Source organism: Penicillium maclennaniae (genome assembly GCF_028827695.1).
Source record: "Penicillium maclennaniae strain IBT 15551 chromosome Unknown utg000003l:1.0-5670915.0:1.0-5674809.0, whole genome shotgun sequence".
NCBI lineage: Eukaryota > Fungi > Ascomycota > Eurotiomycetes > Eurotiales > Aspergillaceae > Penicillium > Penicillium maclennaniae.
In genome coordinates this window covers 3957754-3974110 of record NW_026623215.1, presented here as the reverse complement: position 1 = coordinate 3974110, position 16357 = coordinate 3957754, and the positions used below count along the sequence as shown (strand labels likewise).

Below are 16357 nucleotides of genomic sequence, written 5' to 3'. Positions count from 1 at the left end.
CATACGAAAGCGCTCAATATCTACCATAAATCCTACTGTCACAGATTATTACATGCCAAGCAAAATCACATAAACATCGTTATGCGGAAGCATCCACGACATTGTCGCACAAGAATTCACCAATCATTTCGCTCTGCCGCTGTAGAATTGAGGAAATCCTATACACCAACACCGAGAAAGGGCTCAGAAATGGGTTCCTAGAACTAGAAATGGAGGGATGGTCAAATGCTGTAAAACAAAAATAGAGAAACACAGGCCATTGGAAAGAAGGCGAGTCAGAACATCGCACACGACAAACGCCTTCGTCATCCGGCTATGACTGCGATCCCATGGCAGGAGATTGGGCTGCGCCTAGAGCAGGACTCGCACTCGCCGATGCCCTCGCACCAGGTGCCGGACTGGCGCTAGCACTGTGACCGCTGGAGGAGAGGGGAACACCACCAGTCTTCACGATGCGCTCCTCAACGCGCTCCTTATGCTGTCGGTTGCGAAGGTGGACTTCAAAGTTATCAACTGTCATGCCCGGTCCAGGTGTGTAAAGTTTGCCGGGGCAATCATGACAGCGGATGCGAGGAAGATATTGATATTTGATCTTCTGGCCGGAAGATAGGGTGTTGGGATTGGCCACGGGGGCAAGAGTTTCGATATCCACGGCGGAATAGCGCATCACGCCCTCAAACGAGTCATTGGGATGGGACTGTTTCAACTTATTGAGGCCAGCCTGGAGCCAGCTTGGTGGTGGGGGCTGGAATGCGCACATGGGTCAGCCAGGGACCAATAATCTGAGGATTATCTTTCTCAATATCTACTCACACCTGGTACCCCAGCCTGGGGCGGGTTCGGTGCGTCCACGGCTCCGGTTTGTTGAAGTCGGGGGTGGTGCGCAGCTTGTCGAGACTGGGCAGACGGTGGTGCCATGGCGTTCGCTGCATGGGCGGAGGATGGGTGGCCAGCGATGCGCTGTCCATTTCTCAGAGCAACAAGTCTGTCTCGAGAAAGCTTGAACCTCACGATCAACCTTTCGGGCTCTTCAACACTTTCCTCCCTGTACGTTTGCCGCCGAGAAGACATTCGAGGCTCATGAAGGACCGGCTCGGGGGTGGCTGATTGACCCAAACTAGCACGCAGAGCTGCATGAGCAGCCGTGGCAGCGCCTCGCATGCCTCTTGTTCGGGCGGTTCCCTGGGCAAGATGCGGGCCAATCGCGGGGGAACCAACAGAAGAATCGTCACTATCAAATTCGTCTGATTCATCGTCACCACGTGTTGTCACTCCACGACGCCGGCCGGAGCCCGAACGTTTGATCACGTTGCTCTCCTCGATAGTGGCAGCAGAATTTGGAATGACAGACGATAAAGCCAAGGTCCGGATCGTACGTTGACGGTCCTTGAGATCGGGGAGAGCAGGGCCACCGCGACGGTTGATCGACCGCTTCTGGCGACGTAGATCTCGAGAGATTGAGATCTCAGTTCGCTCAAGGTCTGTTTCGTTCAATTCGTAAAGATATGGCGTGTGCTCCTTGGCTGATTGGTAAGGTCGGAAGGCAGATGAAACGGGAGTGGGAAGGAAAGAGGCGCTGAGATCGGGATCTTCAATGGGGCGACCATCGAAGGGATGTGCGACAATGTAAAGAGACTTGGTAAACATTTGAGACTGTTCACGGATAGAATGAGCGATGGCGGTCGTAAATTCACCTGAGAGGGAGAGATCGTTCGTCATGCGCAGAGCGAACTCCTCAGGTGAATTCTGAGGGTCATTGATGTCCCATTCAAACTGATCGATGAGGGTGTGTTGCCCGATCGTGATGTTCAACTTGACTAGTATGCGCATCTCTTCGTTTCTATATGCAGTGAACGGCAGATGCGAGTCCAGGGGTTCCTCATGCATATAGATCTGAGGATAATAATCCACAATCTGGTCTTGAATGCTCTTGGTAATCTCACGAATGAGATGGCCCGATGTCTCCAAAGGGAGACCTAGATCCTCAACAAGCTTCTCGGCGAATAGATCCGGAGACACAACCCGATCATGAAGGTTCCAGGTGAAGGTATCGCGAATCTTGATCTTCTCGTAATCGATGTCGAGCCGAATAGGAACAAGGTCCTCAATCTGCTCACTCTGCACCTTCAGATCCCGGCGGGAGACTCGCAATTCCCGTGTCTTTCGGTTTCCAGGCCGACGTCGGTTGGATGGGTACAAGAGCTGAGGAATTTGACTTCCCCTATCCGTCCGTGGGTTCCCGAATCCCTCATATCCCATTCCGTACAAGACTGCCGGGTTCGCTTGATACTCGCGCCGTAATCGCAAGTAGAAATCACGTTCTGACTGTTTCTGTCGTTGAATCTCCTGGCTTGGATTTTGCCAGGCAGCCGCAGCTGCGTATTCAAATTCGCGGTTCACATACTGCTCCAACAAAATTTTTTCGACTGGTGTTTCGCGTGTACGTACAGCCAGGACTCCGGACACGTCGGAGGCCTGAATGACTGACCCGTCGCGGGATCGCTTTCTACTTTGCGCAGAGCCACTCGTGCCGTTTGAATGGGGCGTGCCATTGATCTCATTGGTTTCCGCCATCCCTGTGGCTGCCATCTTGGCTTTTGCGTTCTGCTTGTCTTCTGAGATGGTATCGGCAGTTGTGGCGGTGTCAAAGGAGTCTGAACCTCGGGCGGTGTTGGACGCGCTCGAGCCGTTCTGTTCGCCTGACTGGGAATCTACTGAAAACTGTTCCGATGGTAGGAAGCCATGTAACGATTCAGGGGATGGCATGATCGATTGAATTTGTGATATGGCGCAGTAAGCGTGATAGTCGAGAGGGAGTGGTGCTCAACGCGATCGAGATAAACCTAATGCGTTTAGAAGAGCATCGTTGTGTGTAATCTGGAGCGCAATTTAATCAATATTAGTGAGAGATTCATAGTACATATGCATAGCTCCCCGATCACGTCGCGACCGCGCGGCGTCAGGCGTCAGGTGCGGACTAGTTATTGCACGGGTCGCGACGGGCGCATGTACCAGACGCGCCAGGGACATCAAGAGCAGCTGCGCGATAGTCTCAAGCCAAACGAGGGTGGAATGGCAAAGCAGCGAATATAGTGTAATGATGGGGAAGTGATAACATACCAAGGTCGAAGGGGGAAGGAGGTGGATCGCGCTGTCGGCTAGGCAGACCGGTAACAGATCCCGATGACTCTTGGGAGATCACGTTGTCACCTGCGTAAAATTGGCAGGGATGGGAGACAATGTTTGGGTGGTCCTGAGAGTCAAGCTTGCGCAAAGGTGAGGCTGGTGGCGGTTCCTCAGGGCGCGCGGGTGTGTGTGAGAAGTTCAGAGGAGATTGGGAGGATTACGAGATGTCCGCTCCCGAGCAAAGCAAGGACAGCCTCGGCGCCCTTTCCATGCCTACCTATGCCCGTTTAGTTCTACAAATTGAGGGAGGAGGCTACTTGGTTATTAATCGTAAAGTTGTCATCGCTACTTTCCTATTCTCTCCCAGCAAGGACACTGCGCCAGGGCCGATTCGACGGCATGCTAGAAATCATGTGATCGTAATATCTGTGGCTTGTTGTATGCCTTGTTGTATGCCTTGTTGTTAAGGCATAAAGGCAGAATCCGGCAACACTCGGTGTCATTCAACACCTTAGACGTTGCACCAAACACACGCACCGGCGATTGAGGTCACTGCGTTCAATGAGGCTTTTTTATTTCAATACAGGTCACGTTGCAAGCTATTGCCGTGGAGCTTCCAATGGCCCAATAGCCACCGTGGCGACGAATTGACCTCTCACCACTCTCCAGAAACGGACCTCAAGGACTTGAAGAGTCCCCGAAAGATAGACAGATTGAAGAAAGACAACAGCCACTAATATTGAACACAGGAGCAACAATGTCGTCTCTGTCGAATGTCTAGGTACGCAATGCCATTGAAGCAGATCTCTAGAATGCTAGGATCCCATGCTAGCCCATGAGAGTAAGGTCTGCAACAACAGCCCGATGATCCGAATTGAACACTCCATCATCGAACCGATTTGGCATTACAGAGTACCCGTCTACTCGCCATGTCTGGTTGCCCTCGGACCCCAGTAGAATGTAGTCAATGCGCTCTGGATGGCCTCCATAACCAAATCCAGTCGCGGTAACGATGTTGCCATATCGTCGCGAGGCATCGACCAGCTTGAATGTATCACGCAAATCTCCAGACCCTGTGAGATCAACATATGCCTCCTGGTTCTCTTGGCTGTTGAGATCACCAGCCAAGAAGGTGCCCGAGATGAAGCCTCCATATTGTCCCCGCTGGTATCCCTGGATCCTGGAGCGAATGATGCGGGCAGCTTCGAGCCGTGAGCGAGGCCCCTGATCATCCAAGTGAGTGTTCAAGGCGAGGACGGTATTTCCACTGGCTCGGTGGGTGAATACGCCGATGGTGACAATGCGAATAGAGGCCGCATCCCAGCTCTTCGACGGCTTGGAAGGTGTCTCGGACAGCCAGACTGTCTCCCAATGCAGTAATTCCCAGACTGCAGGGCGATAGAATATCGGGGAATATTCCCCAGCTTCATGGCCATTGTCTCGACCGACCCCGATATATGCCCATTTCTGAGATTCAGAACCTTGAGTGGGATTCAACCCCGCTCGAATATCCTCAAGCTGATTGTGGAGAACCTCTTGCAGACAAATGAATGACTCCCCTACAGTAGCGAGTATGATATTCGAGTTCATTCAGCATTAACTGCCTGCGCTCAGCCCACAGCCGTTCTCCTTTGAAGGGAGATGTAGTCGCATACCGAATGTTATGAGTAAGTACACGAATCGGGAGCTCTGACGTTGATCTCATTTTAAGCCACGAGCCCAGATAAGATAGAACTAGGATGGAAGATAGACTATTTGAAGAAACGTATCTCAAGACGACATTGAACGGAGGGAGATCTAAGCCAGAGAAGAGACTGGGGGAGGGGAAGCGGATGGAGAAGCCCCGATCCTTGCAGGCTCACGGGACCCTCAGCGGCACGAGGATCACGAATTGAAGGCTTGGACGAGGATTATATGCGGGGTCACCCTGAGAACTTTAGCCACAGCTATGTTTCTGGGGCGTGTCTCAGGTCTGTAACGATCAAGAATGAGGTCAACGAATGACGTCTATTCCGCTCGTAACCCTAGCCGTGCTCCGCCTGAATTGTCAGGCCACAGTGGGAACTCCCCCCACCACCGCTAAACGCTCTCTCGTTCGCTGCACACGACCTGCTCTCGATCCATTCTTCTTTCCCTAAAGATCTACTTCTGAGAACCACCTACATTATCTTATTCTCGCAGAACCGCGAGTTCAATTCAAATCACAATGGCGGAGACCCAAGTGCCCGAGGTTGGTATGTAGACATACTGTGCTCCCGCGAAAGCTCTGACGTTTGTGGGTGTTGTCGGTCAATGGCATGAGCTTCCTTGGGAGGCCTACGCAGACAAACCACCCGATTCGAATTTGGAACTGACTTCCTTGGCTCTGTTTAGACTACACCCTCAACAACCCCGACACCCTGACCAAGTACAAGACCGCTGCCCAAATTTCGCACAAAGTGCTCGAGGCCGTCTCTGGTATGTTGCGCTCCTCTCTGTACTCGACGTCATGCATTCTAATGTCTTATGATAGCTTTGTGCGTCGAGGGCGAGAAGATTGTCGAGATTTGCCAGAAGGGTGACAAGCTCCTCGAGGAGGAAATTGCCAAGGTCTACAAGGGCAAGAAGATTGCCAAGGGTTGGTCTACTTCTATCCACAAGATGATACAGTGCAAAACTAATTTTGCGACTCAAAGGTATCTCCAACCCCACTACCGTCTCTCCTAGCTCCTATGTCACTCCCTACACCCCTCTGGTGTCCGATGCCGCCGAGGCCGAGATTACCTTGAAGGCCGGCGAGATCGCCAAGATCCAGCTTGGTGCTCAGATCGATGGTTTCGGAACAATCGTCTGTGATATGGTTGTTGTCCCCAAGAAGGACGCCGCCAAGGAGCCTGTCACCGGCCGCGAGGCCGACCTGATCCTTGCTACCCACTACGCCAACGAGGTCATGTTGCGTCTCATGGTTCCCCAGGGTCTGCTGGCCCAGGGCACTGACGAGGAAAAGAAGAAGGCCGCCGCTCAGAAGGCTCCTACTCAGGCTCAGCTCTCCTCCTACCTGGAGAAGATCGCTAAGGCCTACGACTGCACCGTCATTGAGAACACCACCAGCTGGCTGTTTGACCGCAACGAGATTGAGGGCACCAAGAAGATCATCGTGAACCCCGGTGACGGCACCCGTGGTGAGGGTGTCCCCGAGGTTGGTGAGGTTTGGGGTATTGAGGTTGGTCTCAGCTTGGGCAACGGCAAGGTCAAGTCTCTTGACCACCGTACTACTCTGCACCGCCGCACCACTACCACCTACCACCTCAAGCGTCCCAGCTCTCGCCAGACCCTCTCCGAAGTCGTCAAGAAGTTCGGTACATTCCCCTTCAGCTTGCGTCAGCTCGAGGATGAGAAGGCCGCTAAGGTCGGTGTTGTCGAGTGTGTTCGCAACGGTGTCTTGCGCGCCTACGAGCCCAGCGGTTCTGCTGACAACACCCCGGTTTCCCGCCTGCTCACTACCATTGGTAAGTTCAGACTTCATCAAGCGGCCAGATGCACTGCTAATTCCAGTGATAGCTATTACCAAGAATGGTATCACCAAGCTTGCTGCCCCCGCCGAGCTCGATCTCACCCAGTACAAGTCCGACAAGAAGATTGAGGATGAGGAAATTCTCAAGATCCTTGAGCAGCCTCTCGCTCGCTCGACTGGTAACAAGAAGAGCAAGAGCAACAAGAAGAAGGTCACCGCCAAGGAGTAAATGCATTGACACTAGCGTTGTCTTCCCTGTGCAATATACTCCGGTCTTGGAACCCTTTCTCGATTTTTCAATCAACAAAAAAAAGATATCCAATGACGAATCCCCCCCATCAACCTACGATTTTACCAGCAATGAAAAGGGAAATAGGTGTTGAATGAGTGGTAAGTATGAGCAGAGGCGGCAATGGCACTCAATGAAGATTCCGGTATTTGTTGGCGGAGTCAATGTTGAAGTGTAAGCCGGGGCATGTGGGCTTTCTGGTATGCCTTTCATGTATTTAGCAGCGCAGCAGAAGTCATGAGCCAAATGGAGACATTGTCAGCCAAAAGCTAGATTATCACCATGCGACAGTGATCGAGAGTAAAATTGTATATCACTTGCATCCCAGTGCTTGATGACCTAATAAATCTTAGGCGAAGTATACTTCCTCTCAATGCTGAGTATAGACAAAGCATCGATCTGAGATGATATAGTTGAATGTCATGCCCACTGGTTCTTGATCAGGATGGTAAGTCGTCAACCTCTAGCGGGCCTGCTGAATTAACGATTACTTTCATCGATCTAACATCCTCCTGTTCCCTCTGCCTATCACACTATCTACACACTAGCAACAGTTAAATACGATGCCAAGTCGCTGTATCTAAGAAAGTTTCTTGTGCTCAATCAGGTTATGCATAAAGAACATTGCCTTCCAAATCTAGAAGTTCTTAGCCTCTCTGAGTACCATCGATCTGAGATCAGCCATATGAAGACAGTGTTACGCTGTTTCCTTTCACTCTATCATCACACAAGATCCCTCATTCTTCTCAGAATTACATTTCAGCCTATAACTTACAGAATGAATGTGAAAGATCGCCAACCATTAGCTTTGTATAGATCACGTTCAGGCAGAGATCCGCGTGGCGCTAACCCTACGCCCGAGGGCGGTCAGCATGCCTTGTCTCCGATCCCAGCAGCGCCGGGCCATTTTCCAACCCGCAGAAGAACCCGCGCAGCGTCGAACGCTTCACGAGCATAATCCGCGTCAAATACGCGTTTCGTCTGATCCAGGCGATGCGCACGTGACCAGATATCTACCGCAGCTGAACGACATCAGTGAATGGGAAGAATCTATCGCGGAACGCGCGCGCCCATCTTGGGCAGATGCCGATCCCATTCGCTTAAAAGAGAACAAATACCTCTGGACCATGAAGCCTATCGGACAGTATCCGTCGCCTGCGGAGTACAAGAGCGTTGGTCTAAACGCCACCTCCAAAACATGTCCTTAAACGCGCCAAGTTGGCGACGCGCGAAGTGCTCGACGATCCCATTACGGGGATGCCTATCACGCCGGTGGCAGAGGAGGCAGCGACGGGAGCTCCGGCAAACGGCCAACTTATGACTCGCATCGAGAAAATGGGTGTCTTGAATGGCTCCATTGAATGCATTGTTGGGGAGACGATCGGAGCTCCTATTGAAGACACAATACTCAGTGAGGACATCGACGGGGACGCTCTCACCACCAATCTTGCGACCCCCGTTTCTGAAACTCTTGAAAAATCTACTGTCCACCCATCTTTCTCTCCTGCAGAAAGTCCACTCGATACTCCTGTAGATGAACTCTTGACTGACTCTGTCATTACTCATCTTAACGCACCCGGAGCCGATACCCCCTTGCACCAGCCTCAGTCTCCTCCTGCTACAGCAGTCACAGACGGTAGGGCTCCCAAGAAGAGGACGGCTGTCACCCGCGACTTTGTCGCTATGCTGAAATCTCTCCCCGATCCGAAGTCCCGCAGATATGATGTCCAACAGCTCAAGCGAGTTGTGGAGCTTGCGATCTCCCACTCTGCCAAGCGTGGCGAGGATGAAGTTGCGTTGAGTCTTGTTTACTACTGGTCCGGTATCTCCAATGACGACTTCAAGTTGTCGCTGATTCACAACATCGGCCGAGACGACGCTGATCATTCTTTACAACTCGCACTGAAAACCATGCTGCGTCACTCCATCGATGATGCGAGCAAGTGGTATGGATCACTCTCTGCAGATCGCGCCCGGGCTCTGACCCATGAGAACAGTGAGTCGGAGCTTTCATCCGCGCAATCTTTCGAAGCTGAGCCCACCGGCCGGACACCATTCAAGACCGCGGACATTTACCGTGACACCAGTGGGCCAAAGCTCGAAGAGGCCTTTGTCAGCGGAAAGACCAACACTGCTCCTCTCAAGCGGCCCAAAAAGCCGTGCCCCATTAATGAAACTTCTTTCAAGCGTCGTCGCGAGTGGGAAGCAGATCCTACTCTTGGCGAGAATCTACAGAAGAAGCGCGCTCGATTTTCCCAGACCATGCCGGCTGAAAATGATGAGGCCGCTCCTAAAAGCAGCTCTCTTCGTCCCAAGCGCGGTGAAGAGATTAACATCATGCAGCCTTATACCATGGGGGGAAGAGCGCGGAATCGACGCAACTCTCTTGCTTCAAGAAGCAGTGCTACTGATGCGGCCGAAGACTCATCCTCGACACCTGATGTACGAGGAGTTATTAATGAGAGGCAGAAGCGCCACCAACCGGCCAAAAGGCCCCAGAGAGCCAATGAGGAACTTGGTGTAGACCCCAATCAAGCCGTTGATTCCGACGTCTCGAACTCTGTTTACTCAGTTTGCGTGAACGACTGGACTGCCGATTATCCTCCTCGGCTCATGCCTGATCAGGTGTAAGTGAAATCTTGGTTTTGCCGGCTACTGGTGTTTCCATGCTAATGGCAGCCCACAGTGAGCCTCCTGAGAATAGCGACAACTGCTACAAGTGCGATCGAGGTGGAAACTTGCTTTGCTGTGACACATGTTCGAACGCATTCCATTTCCGATGTGTCAGACCCGCCATGGACCCCAAAAATCCGCCTAAGGGTGAGTGGCACTGCATGAGCTGCGTAGTCCGCAACTGCGCCACAGAAATGATCCGGCGGGCTCACGACGAGACGAAAACCGAATTCCGCCCGCCCACGGACATCAAGGACTACTTTGCCGGAGTGGGTGAGAGGGTTCAGTACGACTCGGGTCACTTGGGAGAACAACGATACTACGAAACTGTCCCCCACCTGCCCCGGCTGACTAAGGCACCGAAGCAGGCGGGTGTGCCGGCGTACAACGATCCCAACCTGCTGCGGCTGATGGAAAACGGCCAAGTCATTCTTTGCACTCGTTGTGGTCTGTCTAGCGAGAATGTGCGTCCTATCATAAGATGTGATTACTGCCCAAGCCGTTTCCATCTAGACTGCTTGGACCCGCCCCGTGCTAATCCCCCTGACCCTTCCAAGGGTTGGATGTGCCCTAATCACGTTCGATCGGACGAAATGATTGTTTCCAAGATGGTTGAAGGTCGTCTGCAAGAGCGTCGTGTGCGCCGCCCCAAGAATTGCGTTGCTGTTGATGTCGACATTCTTACTACTGATGATCCACGGGAGACCACTTTCGATGAGGACTGGCGCGAGAAGCGAGCGCGCCTCCCTGCTGGCGACATTGTCCTTGACTTTGTTGGCGTTGTGCGCGAGAAGAAGCAGCAGCGCGAACGCGAGTATTTCGATAATGTGGCCAAAACTGCAATCACCATCGCCAGACAGCTCACCAAGGAGCATCTGTCCTCTATGAGTGCCTCAAGCGATGCGGGCGAATTGCCTGTTGAACTCGAGCATCAGATCAAAAATGCCATCGAAAGCATGCGAACTGGTACTGTGCCCGAAGAGCAGTTTGATGCTGCGGCCACCTTCTCGGCCTCCATAATGGAGGCCCGACTTCTATTCCCCCGGTCGGCGAGTCCGCTACTGTTTCGTCTGAGGAAACATTCACCGCCACCAAGCATGATGAGCCTACTGCCCAAGAAGAAGCTCAGGCTACTCTCCCAAATGTTGCTTCTGATCTTCCGGTCGGTGACGAAATCACCGCCTCCACCACTCCCGATGCCGAGACTGGATCTCGCCCGGATGAAACCCCTTCCGTGGCTCCTCGCCATAAATCTCTTCCTCGATCCTCACGCAAGTCGGTCACCCCCAAGGCCGCTCCTCGGACACCTCGAGCTTCCAAGTCTGGCCTTTCCGATGGAGAACTTCTTCCTCGGGCCCGGTCGTCTACGCTGAAGCAGACGGCCCTCAACTTCAAGAAAAAGCGATCTCGGGCTGATGCCGAAGAAGCGACCAAAGATGACCAGGAGCCGGCGCAGAAGCGCCAGCACATCAGTTCCGATTAACTCGCCTGCATTACGAGTTTGTCTGGCTCCATGAGGTTATTCGTGGCCTTGCCTAGGAAAAGTCGGACGCGATCATAGGGGTGCAACCTTCCCGCACGCACACCAATACGCAACATAATTCCTCAATTTTTTCATCATCTTCAGCATACCATTTGCATCAGCACCCTATAAAGAACTTGCAATTCGCAATGGACAGAGGCGTTTTTTTTCTTCTTTTTATCTAGGGAGAGGGATGATACTCGAACCTAGTTTCAGGCTTTCTGTTTTGCGACCGCAAACCTTCGTCGATTCCCAACTTGTCCTTTTCGGATTCTTCGAGTTTTCTGACTAGGAATTCTTTTATTTGCGATGGCCCGGGTATTTTTTTTCTTGTTCTGCATTTTCCTGGTTCTGGACTCTGCGAAATTGACACGAGCATGGGACGGCGCATTCGAGACTCGAAGAATCTTGTTTTGTACGATTATTTTGCATAGGCCGTCAATGGGTTATTTCCATCTTGTTATTTAAATATACCGTGCCGCTGAAGTACGGGGATATTATGTCTGTCAATGAATTGACGGTGCTTACTATCATTTCAGTCTGCTAAAATTATAAGACATTTCACAAGGTGTCTTGATAAAGGGCTTCACCGAAAGACGAGCACATACATGCTCGGGAAGATGTGGAGAGAGCCCGAGAGAACAGAGCGTCCGGGCTTATTTGCGTTATCTTCTTGGCTAGTCCGTACCATACTCATGTGAAAGGCAATAATGAGACCGTAAGAACGAAATCCGTTTCGTACTCTACATCAAGACCCGAAACAAGGGTCAAATGGCTAGGACAAATCAAAGTAATTAACGACACCCAAGAACAGAAGTATCACGCTTTGGTGTGACCAGTCAACGGCGTATCTAGAATTTAGAGAAATTTCTTTGGCATGTTGGCGCGGCGCTTCTTGTAGACGATGTACGAGGCGGCAAGGAGAAGCTGGAAGGCGATGACCAGGAAGATGAAGAAGCCCATGCGAGGAGTTGAGGCAGTGATGGCTGTATATGATGTCAGTTCATTTGTATACTTCTTACTTTGGCAGATGAAAGGTAGACGTACCACTCAGCAGGTGACCCTGCAGGCTCTCAGTCAAGCTGAGGTGCGATGAGCGTAGGGTATCGTGAAGCTGGCTGAAGCTGCCACTATAGTCCCGTCCTTGGATGTCACGTTGAACGCTTTGGAGAAGGGTTTCGATACGCTGAAGGCGAACGTCAAGGGCTGCAAGGTCGCTCTTCGTGGCCAGTTTCTGCTGCAGCTCCGCGTGGCGAGACTCACTCTTGGCGGCCTGGCTTTTCATGTCCTGGATGATGGTGTTGGTGGCCTTGTTGGCAAGCTGGAGGCGGCCGCCCAGGTCGACAAATTGAGCGGCAATACTGGCATCGAGACCCTTTTGGCCGGAAGAGGCAACGGGAGGAGGGTTGGCAGGGGGTGCCTGGTTCTGTATAGGCTGCTGGGGAGCGTTATTCTGATACACGGGGGCACTCTGGCCAGAGGCGGATTCCAAGATGAACTTGAAGATCTCGAAGGAGTCAGGATTCTCTGGGGTGGCAGCAGTGATACCGAAAGTGTTGCCAGCAGGTAGAGCGACCTGGTTAGGGTTAGTAAGGCTGTTCGCGGTGCGACTTGGAAGATCATGGCGTACCTTGTCGGTTGAGAAGCAGACCTTATCGTCCACAGTGACCTCAAGGATCGAGCTGGTGTATTTCAGCTTCAACACGGAGGGCCGGCCCAAATTACGGTAGGCATAGTCACAGTGTCCGAAAGCGAGGCTGTCGACACTACGGTGGCTCTTGTAATCAGTCGTTCCGTCGTTCAAGAAGCCGCGGATGCTTCCACCGCGTCCACCATGCGTATCTATCACCACGGCAAGGCCGTCGAATTGGCCGACAGTGTAGATGCTCGAGGTCCCAACTCGGGCCTGGCCATCCTTGGTATACCATAATTGGAGAATGCCACCCCCTCTTTCGGGACCACTTGCTCGGAATTGGAACTCCGCGGACCATTCTTGTTGCAAAGAACTGTATATCTTTCAGTCTTCGTTTCTTTGTCAGCTCGAACATCAAGGGTAACGTACGGGCTTTGTAACCAGGCGGATCCTCGTGTGTTTCCGGGGTAGGGGGGCGTTAAAATGAGCTTGTCGGAGAGCTAGCTTGGGGGTCAGAATTGGCACATGAAAAAAACCAGGCAACATACGAGGGAAGGGTCATGGCCCTCACCGCCGATATTCCATCCTGGGAGATTGTGACGTGTTGGAGATATCCTAGCGTAGATGTTAATTAAATCTGGCACGGAAAAGAGGGCATGCAACCGGGCTTGTTGGGTACCTTTCACCATAACCAAAGCTCTGGCTCTCAATAACCTGGGCCACAGCACCAATGGCAAGTAGGGCCAGGGAAGAGAAGGTCCTCATTGTGGCAGATCGAGTAAAAGCTTCGTAGTCAATAGAACTAGTAATGGAAAGACCTCAAAAAATCCTTGTGCAATAGAGGCCCCCGATATATTAGTCAGACACAGCGCAGTATCGATCAATCAGCGTTCAAGTCCTTATGCTAGGAATGGGATTTGCAATCGCAGGATGTCCGAGAGGTTTCGCAAAGGCTAGCGACAACGCGAGTAGTGATCCACCCGACGACAATGGCAATGACACACAGGCGGGCCTCCTTGGCGATGGCAGCTGCAGAAGGAGAGATGTCAATGAAGTGGTGCAACTGGACACTGTTGAGAATGGTGTGTCGGACGCCGACGTCCGAGAAGTCCATGCGGAAGGTGGTGCTGTTGATACCTGGCCTTCTCCTGATTTGTTATATTCTCCGCATCCACGTGACCGATATGCGGAGGAGCTTCAACTTTCTGGCTCGACTTGCTTCGGGACTCAGGAATGCCCCTCTGCTCTAATGGCTGAGCTCTACCCGTCATTGGCGCAGTGCGCCATTTTTGCAGGTGCGCTCAAGGTCTTGTTATTCCCCGCATAGTGAGTTTCCATTGTCCCGCACACTTGCTGAGTGCTGATCCTCCCGCCTTTACAGCAAATCCACCGATTTTGAGGTCCATCGCAACTGGCTGGCCATTACCAATTCGCTCCCGGTTCAAGAATGGTATTATGAGGTTGGTCTACTGGGATTCTGGCCTATCTAGTAGGCTCTAACAGCCGTTTAGAAAACCTCGGAATGGACCCTCGATTACCCGCCATTCTTCGCGGCCTTTGAATGGCTCATGTCGCAAGCGGCTGCGTATATTGACCCTGCGATGCTGGCTGTGAAGAACCTGAACTATGATTCTTGGCAAACAATCTACTTCCAAAGAGGCACTGTCATCTTCACCGAGCTAGTTCTGGTCTTCGCGCTCAGCCGGTACGACAACTTCCCTATGGACTGTATGAACAGCGCTGCTCACTAATTGCCGTAGATTCGTTAAGTCGGTTCCCCTTGCAAACAAGCAGGCTGCGCATGTTGCCAGCCTCTCAATTCTCCTCTCACCGGGTCTATTCATCATCGACCACATCCACTTCCAATACAATGGATTCATGTACGGAATCATGATCCTGTCTATTGTCCTGGCGCGCAAGCAATCGACCCTCCTATACAGTGGGATTACATTCGCCGCACTCCTTTGCTTCAAGCATATATACCTCTACCTCTCCCTTGCTTGGTTCGTTTATCTGTTGCGCGCCTACTGTCTCGACCCCAAGAATGTCCTCCGGCCGCGTTTTGGAAATACCATCAAGCTTGGAGTGTGTGTGCTTGGCATCTTTGTCATTGCTTTCGGACCTTTCGTGCAGTGGGGCCAGATTTTTCAACTCAAGGATCGTCTATTCCCCTTCTCGAGAGGGCTATGCCACGCGTACTGGGCGCCTAACATTTGGGCTATGTACTCATTCACTGATCGTGCTTTGATCCCACGTGAGTACTAATTCCAAGAAGGGTCTCGAAGTGTTGCTGATCCGCTTTGAAGTCGCTCCTCGCTTAGGGCTGCCAATGAACCGAGAAGCGCTAACTAGTGTTACTCGTGGCCTCGTGGGAGACACATCATTTGCTATTCTCCCCGAAGTGACCAAGGAGCATACGTTTCTGCTGACCTTCGTCTTCCAGCTGGTATGCACCCATCTCACAATTTTCCATGCCCCTTTCTTACGCTTTTCAGGTTCCCTTGGTAAAGCTATGGTTCCGTCCCGACTGGGACACCTTCGTGGGCGCCATCACTCTCTGTGGATACGCATCTTTCCTCTTCGGCTGGCATGTTCATGAGAAGGCCGTGCTCCTGATCATCATTCCATTCAGTCTGATTGCACTCAAAGACCGCCGCTACTTCAGCGCATTCCGACCGCTCGCAGTAGCAGGCCATGTTTCTCTTTTCCCGCTCCTGTTCACAGCAGCCGAATTCCCGCTCAAGACCGTGTACACCATCTCCTGGCTGGTTCTGTTCCTCTTCGTCTTCGACCGGGTCGCGCCGGTCCCAGAACGGCCGCGCATTTTCGTATTTGACCGACTTTCCTTGCTATATCTGACCATTTCCCTTCCGCTGATTATCTATTGCTCATTGGGGCACTATCTGATTTTCGGATGGGAAAGGCTCCAGTTCCTGCCCTTGATGTTCATGAGCAGCTACTCAGCCCTCGGGGTAGTCGGCAGCTGGATCGGATTTATGGTGGTATACTTTACTGCATAGATAATTTGTCTCAGCCCATGAATCAGCTAATAATTCAAAGCCAAACTTGTTTCAGTTTCCCATTAAGTAAACTCGTTCGACCTACTATGGTGACGTAATCTGTTTGCACCGTTTAGCACACCACGTGGGTCAGACCCACCAAACCATAAAAGTCTATTGCGGCATGCTCCAAACACGGTTAGCGCTACCCGTGATTCCATGCAGCTTGCCGTCTGCGAGATGCGGGCTCGGTACGAATCGCGGGAGTGATACTGATTTGGATGGGTGTGGTGATTTCTGGTAAGATAGTAGGTTTTAGAGATATTGGATCTTTGGTTCTGTTTGCTGGGGGGGGCTCAACTCTGGCAACGGAATGTAGCTCCGCCCGTAGACTATATTTTTGCCCGAGGTGGCGTACTCAAAGTGTAAGAGTTGAACAAGGTCATCCATCTGGATTAAGACATATCCTTTAGCTAGCCCACGCAGCCGTCTTGCCTCCAATTCAGTGTTAATATAAATATAACTCGAATGCTGAATGGAGCTAGCTTACTACTTATATACAGTATTCTACAGGGATAGAACGTCCTCGGTTGCTAGAGACCTCGTCTCCAAAGGCTCTGCA

At 51.9% G+C, this 16357-nt stretch overlaps 6 protein-coding genes across 6 annotated transcripts; 3 read left to right on the top strand and 3 right to left on the bottom strand.

Moving 5' to 3' along the window:
* Positions 1-313: 313 nt before the first annotated feature.
* N7477_003598 (SWI/SNF chromatin-remodeling complex subunit SNF5) lies at positions 314-2766 on the bottom strand (the record flags this gene model as incomplete). The annotated part of the gene is made up of 2 exons (XM_056965261.1): positions 314-745; positions 814-2766. The coding sequence occupies 2 exons, from the start codon at positions 2764-2766 to the stop codon at positions 314-316; spliced, it is 2385 nt and encodes a 794-aa protein (XP_056825214.1).
* A 1188-nt stretch (positions 2767-3954) lies between these two features.
* Positions 3955-4716, bottom strand: N7477_003597 (endonuclease/exonuclease/phosphatase family protein; the record flags this gene model as incomplete). Its single annotated transcript, XM_056965260.1, has 1 exon — positions 3955-4716. The coding sequence occupies one exon, from the start codon at positions 4714-4716 to the stop codon at positions 3955-3957; it is 762 nt and encodes a 253-aa protein (XP_056825213.1).
* A 616-nt stretch (positions 4717-5332) lies between these two features.
* Positions 5333-6848, top strand: N7477_003596 (curved DNA-binding protein (42 kDa protein); the record flags this gene model as incomplete). The annotated part of the gene is made up of 5 exons (XM_056965259.1): positions 5333-5360; positions 5500-5583; positions 5639-5743; positions 5802-6614; positions 6667-6848. 5 exons carry the CDS (start codon positions 5333-5335, stop codon positions 6846-6848), a joined length of 1212 nt encoding a protein of 403 aa, XP_056825212.1.
* A 932-nt stretch (positions 6849-7780) lies between these two features.
* Positions 7781-10954, top strand: N7477_003595 (putative PHD finger domain protein; the record flags this gene model as incomplete). Its single annotated transcript, XM_056965258.1, has 3 exons — positions 7781-8080; positions 8127-9535; positions 9595-10954. 3 exons carry the CDS (start codon positions 7781-7783, stop codon positions 10952-10954), a joined length of 3069 nt encoding a protein of 1022 aa, XP_056825211.1.
* Positions 10955-11961: 1007 nt separating this feature from the next.
* N7477_003594 (uncharacterized protein) lies at positions 11962-13501 on the bottom strand (the record flags this gene model as incomplete). Its single annotated transcript, XM_056965257.1, has 4 exons — positions 11962-12089; positions 12151-12679; positions 12734-13109; positions 13416-13501. The coding sequence occupies 4 exons, from the start codon at positions 13499-13501 to the stop codon at positions 11962-11964; spliced, it is 1119 nt and encodes a 372-aa protein (XP_056825210.1).
* Positions 13502-13637: 136 nt separating this feature from the next.
* Positions 13638-15756, top strand: N7477_003593 (dolichyl-P-Glc:Glc1Man(9)GlcNAc(2)-PP-dolichol alpha-1,3-glucosyltransferase ALG8; the record flags this gene model as incomplete). The annotated part of the gene is made up of 6 exons (XM_056965256.1): positions 13638-14062; positions 14118-14196; positions 14248-14441; positions 14497-14990; positions 15043-15182; positions 15232-15756. The coding sequence occupies 6 exons, from the start codon at positions 13638-13640 to the stop codon at positions 15754-15756; spliced, it is 1857 nt and encodes a 618-aa protein (XP_056825209.1).
* Between the last annotated feature and the right edge of the window lie 601 nt (positions 15757-16357).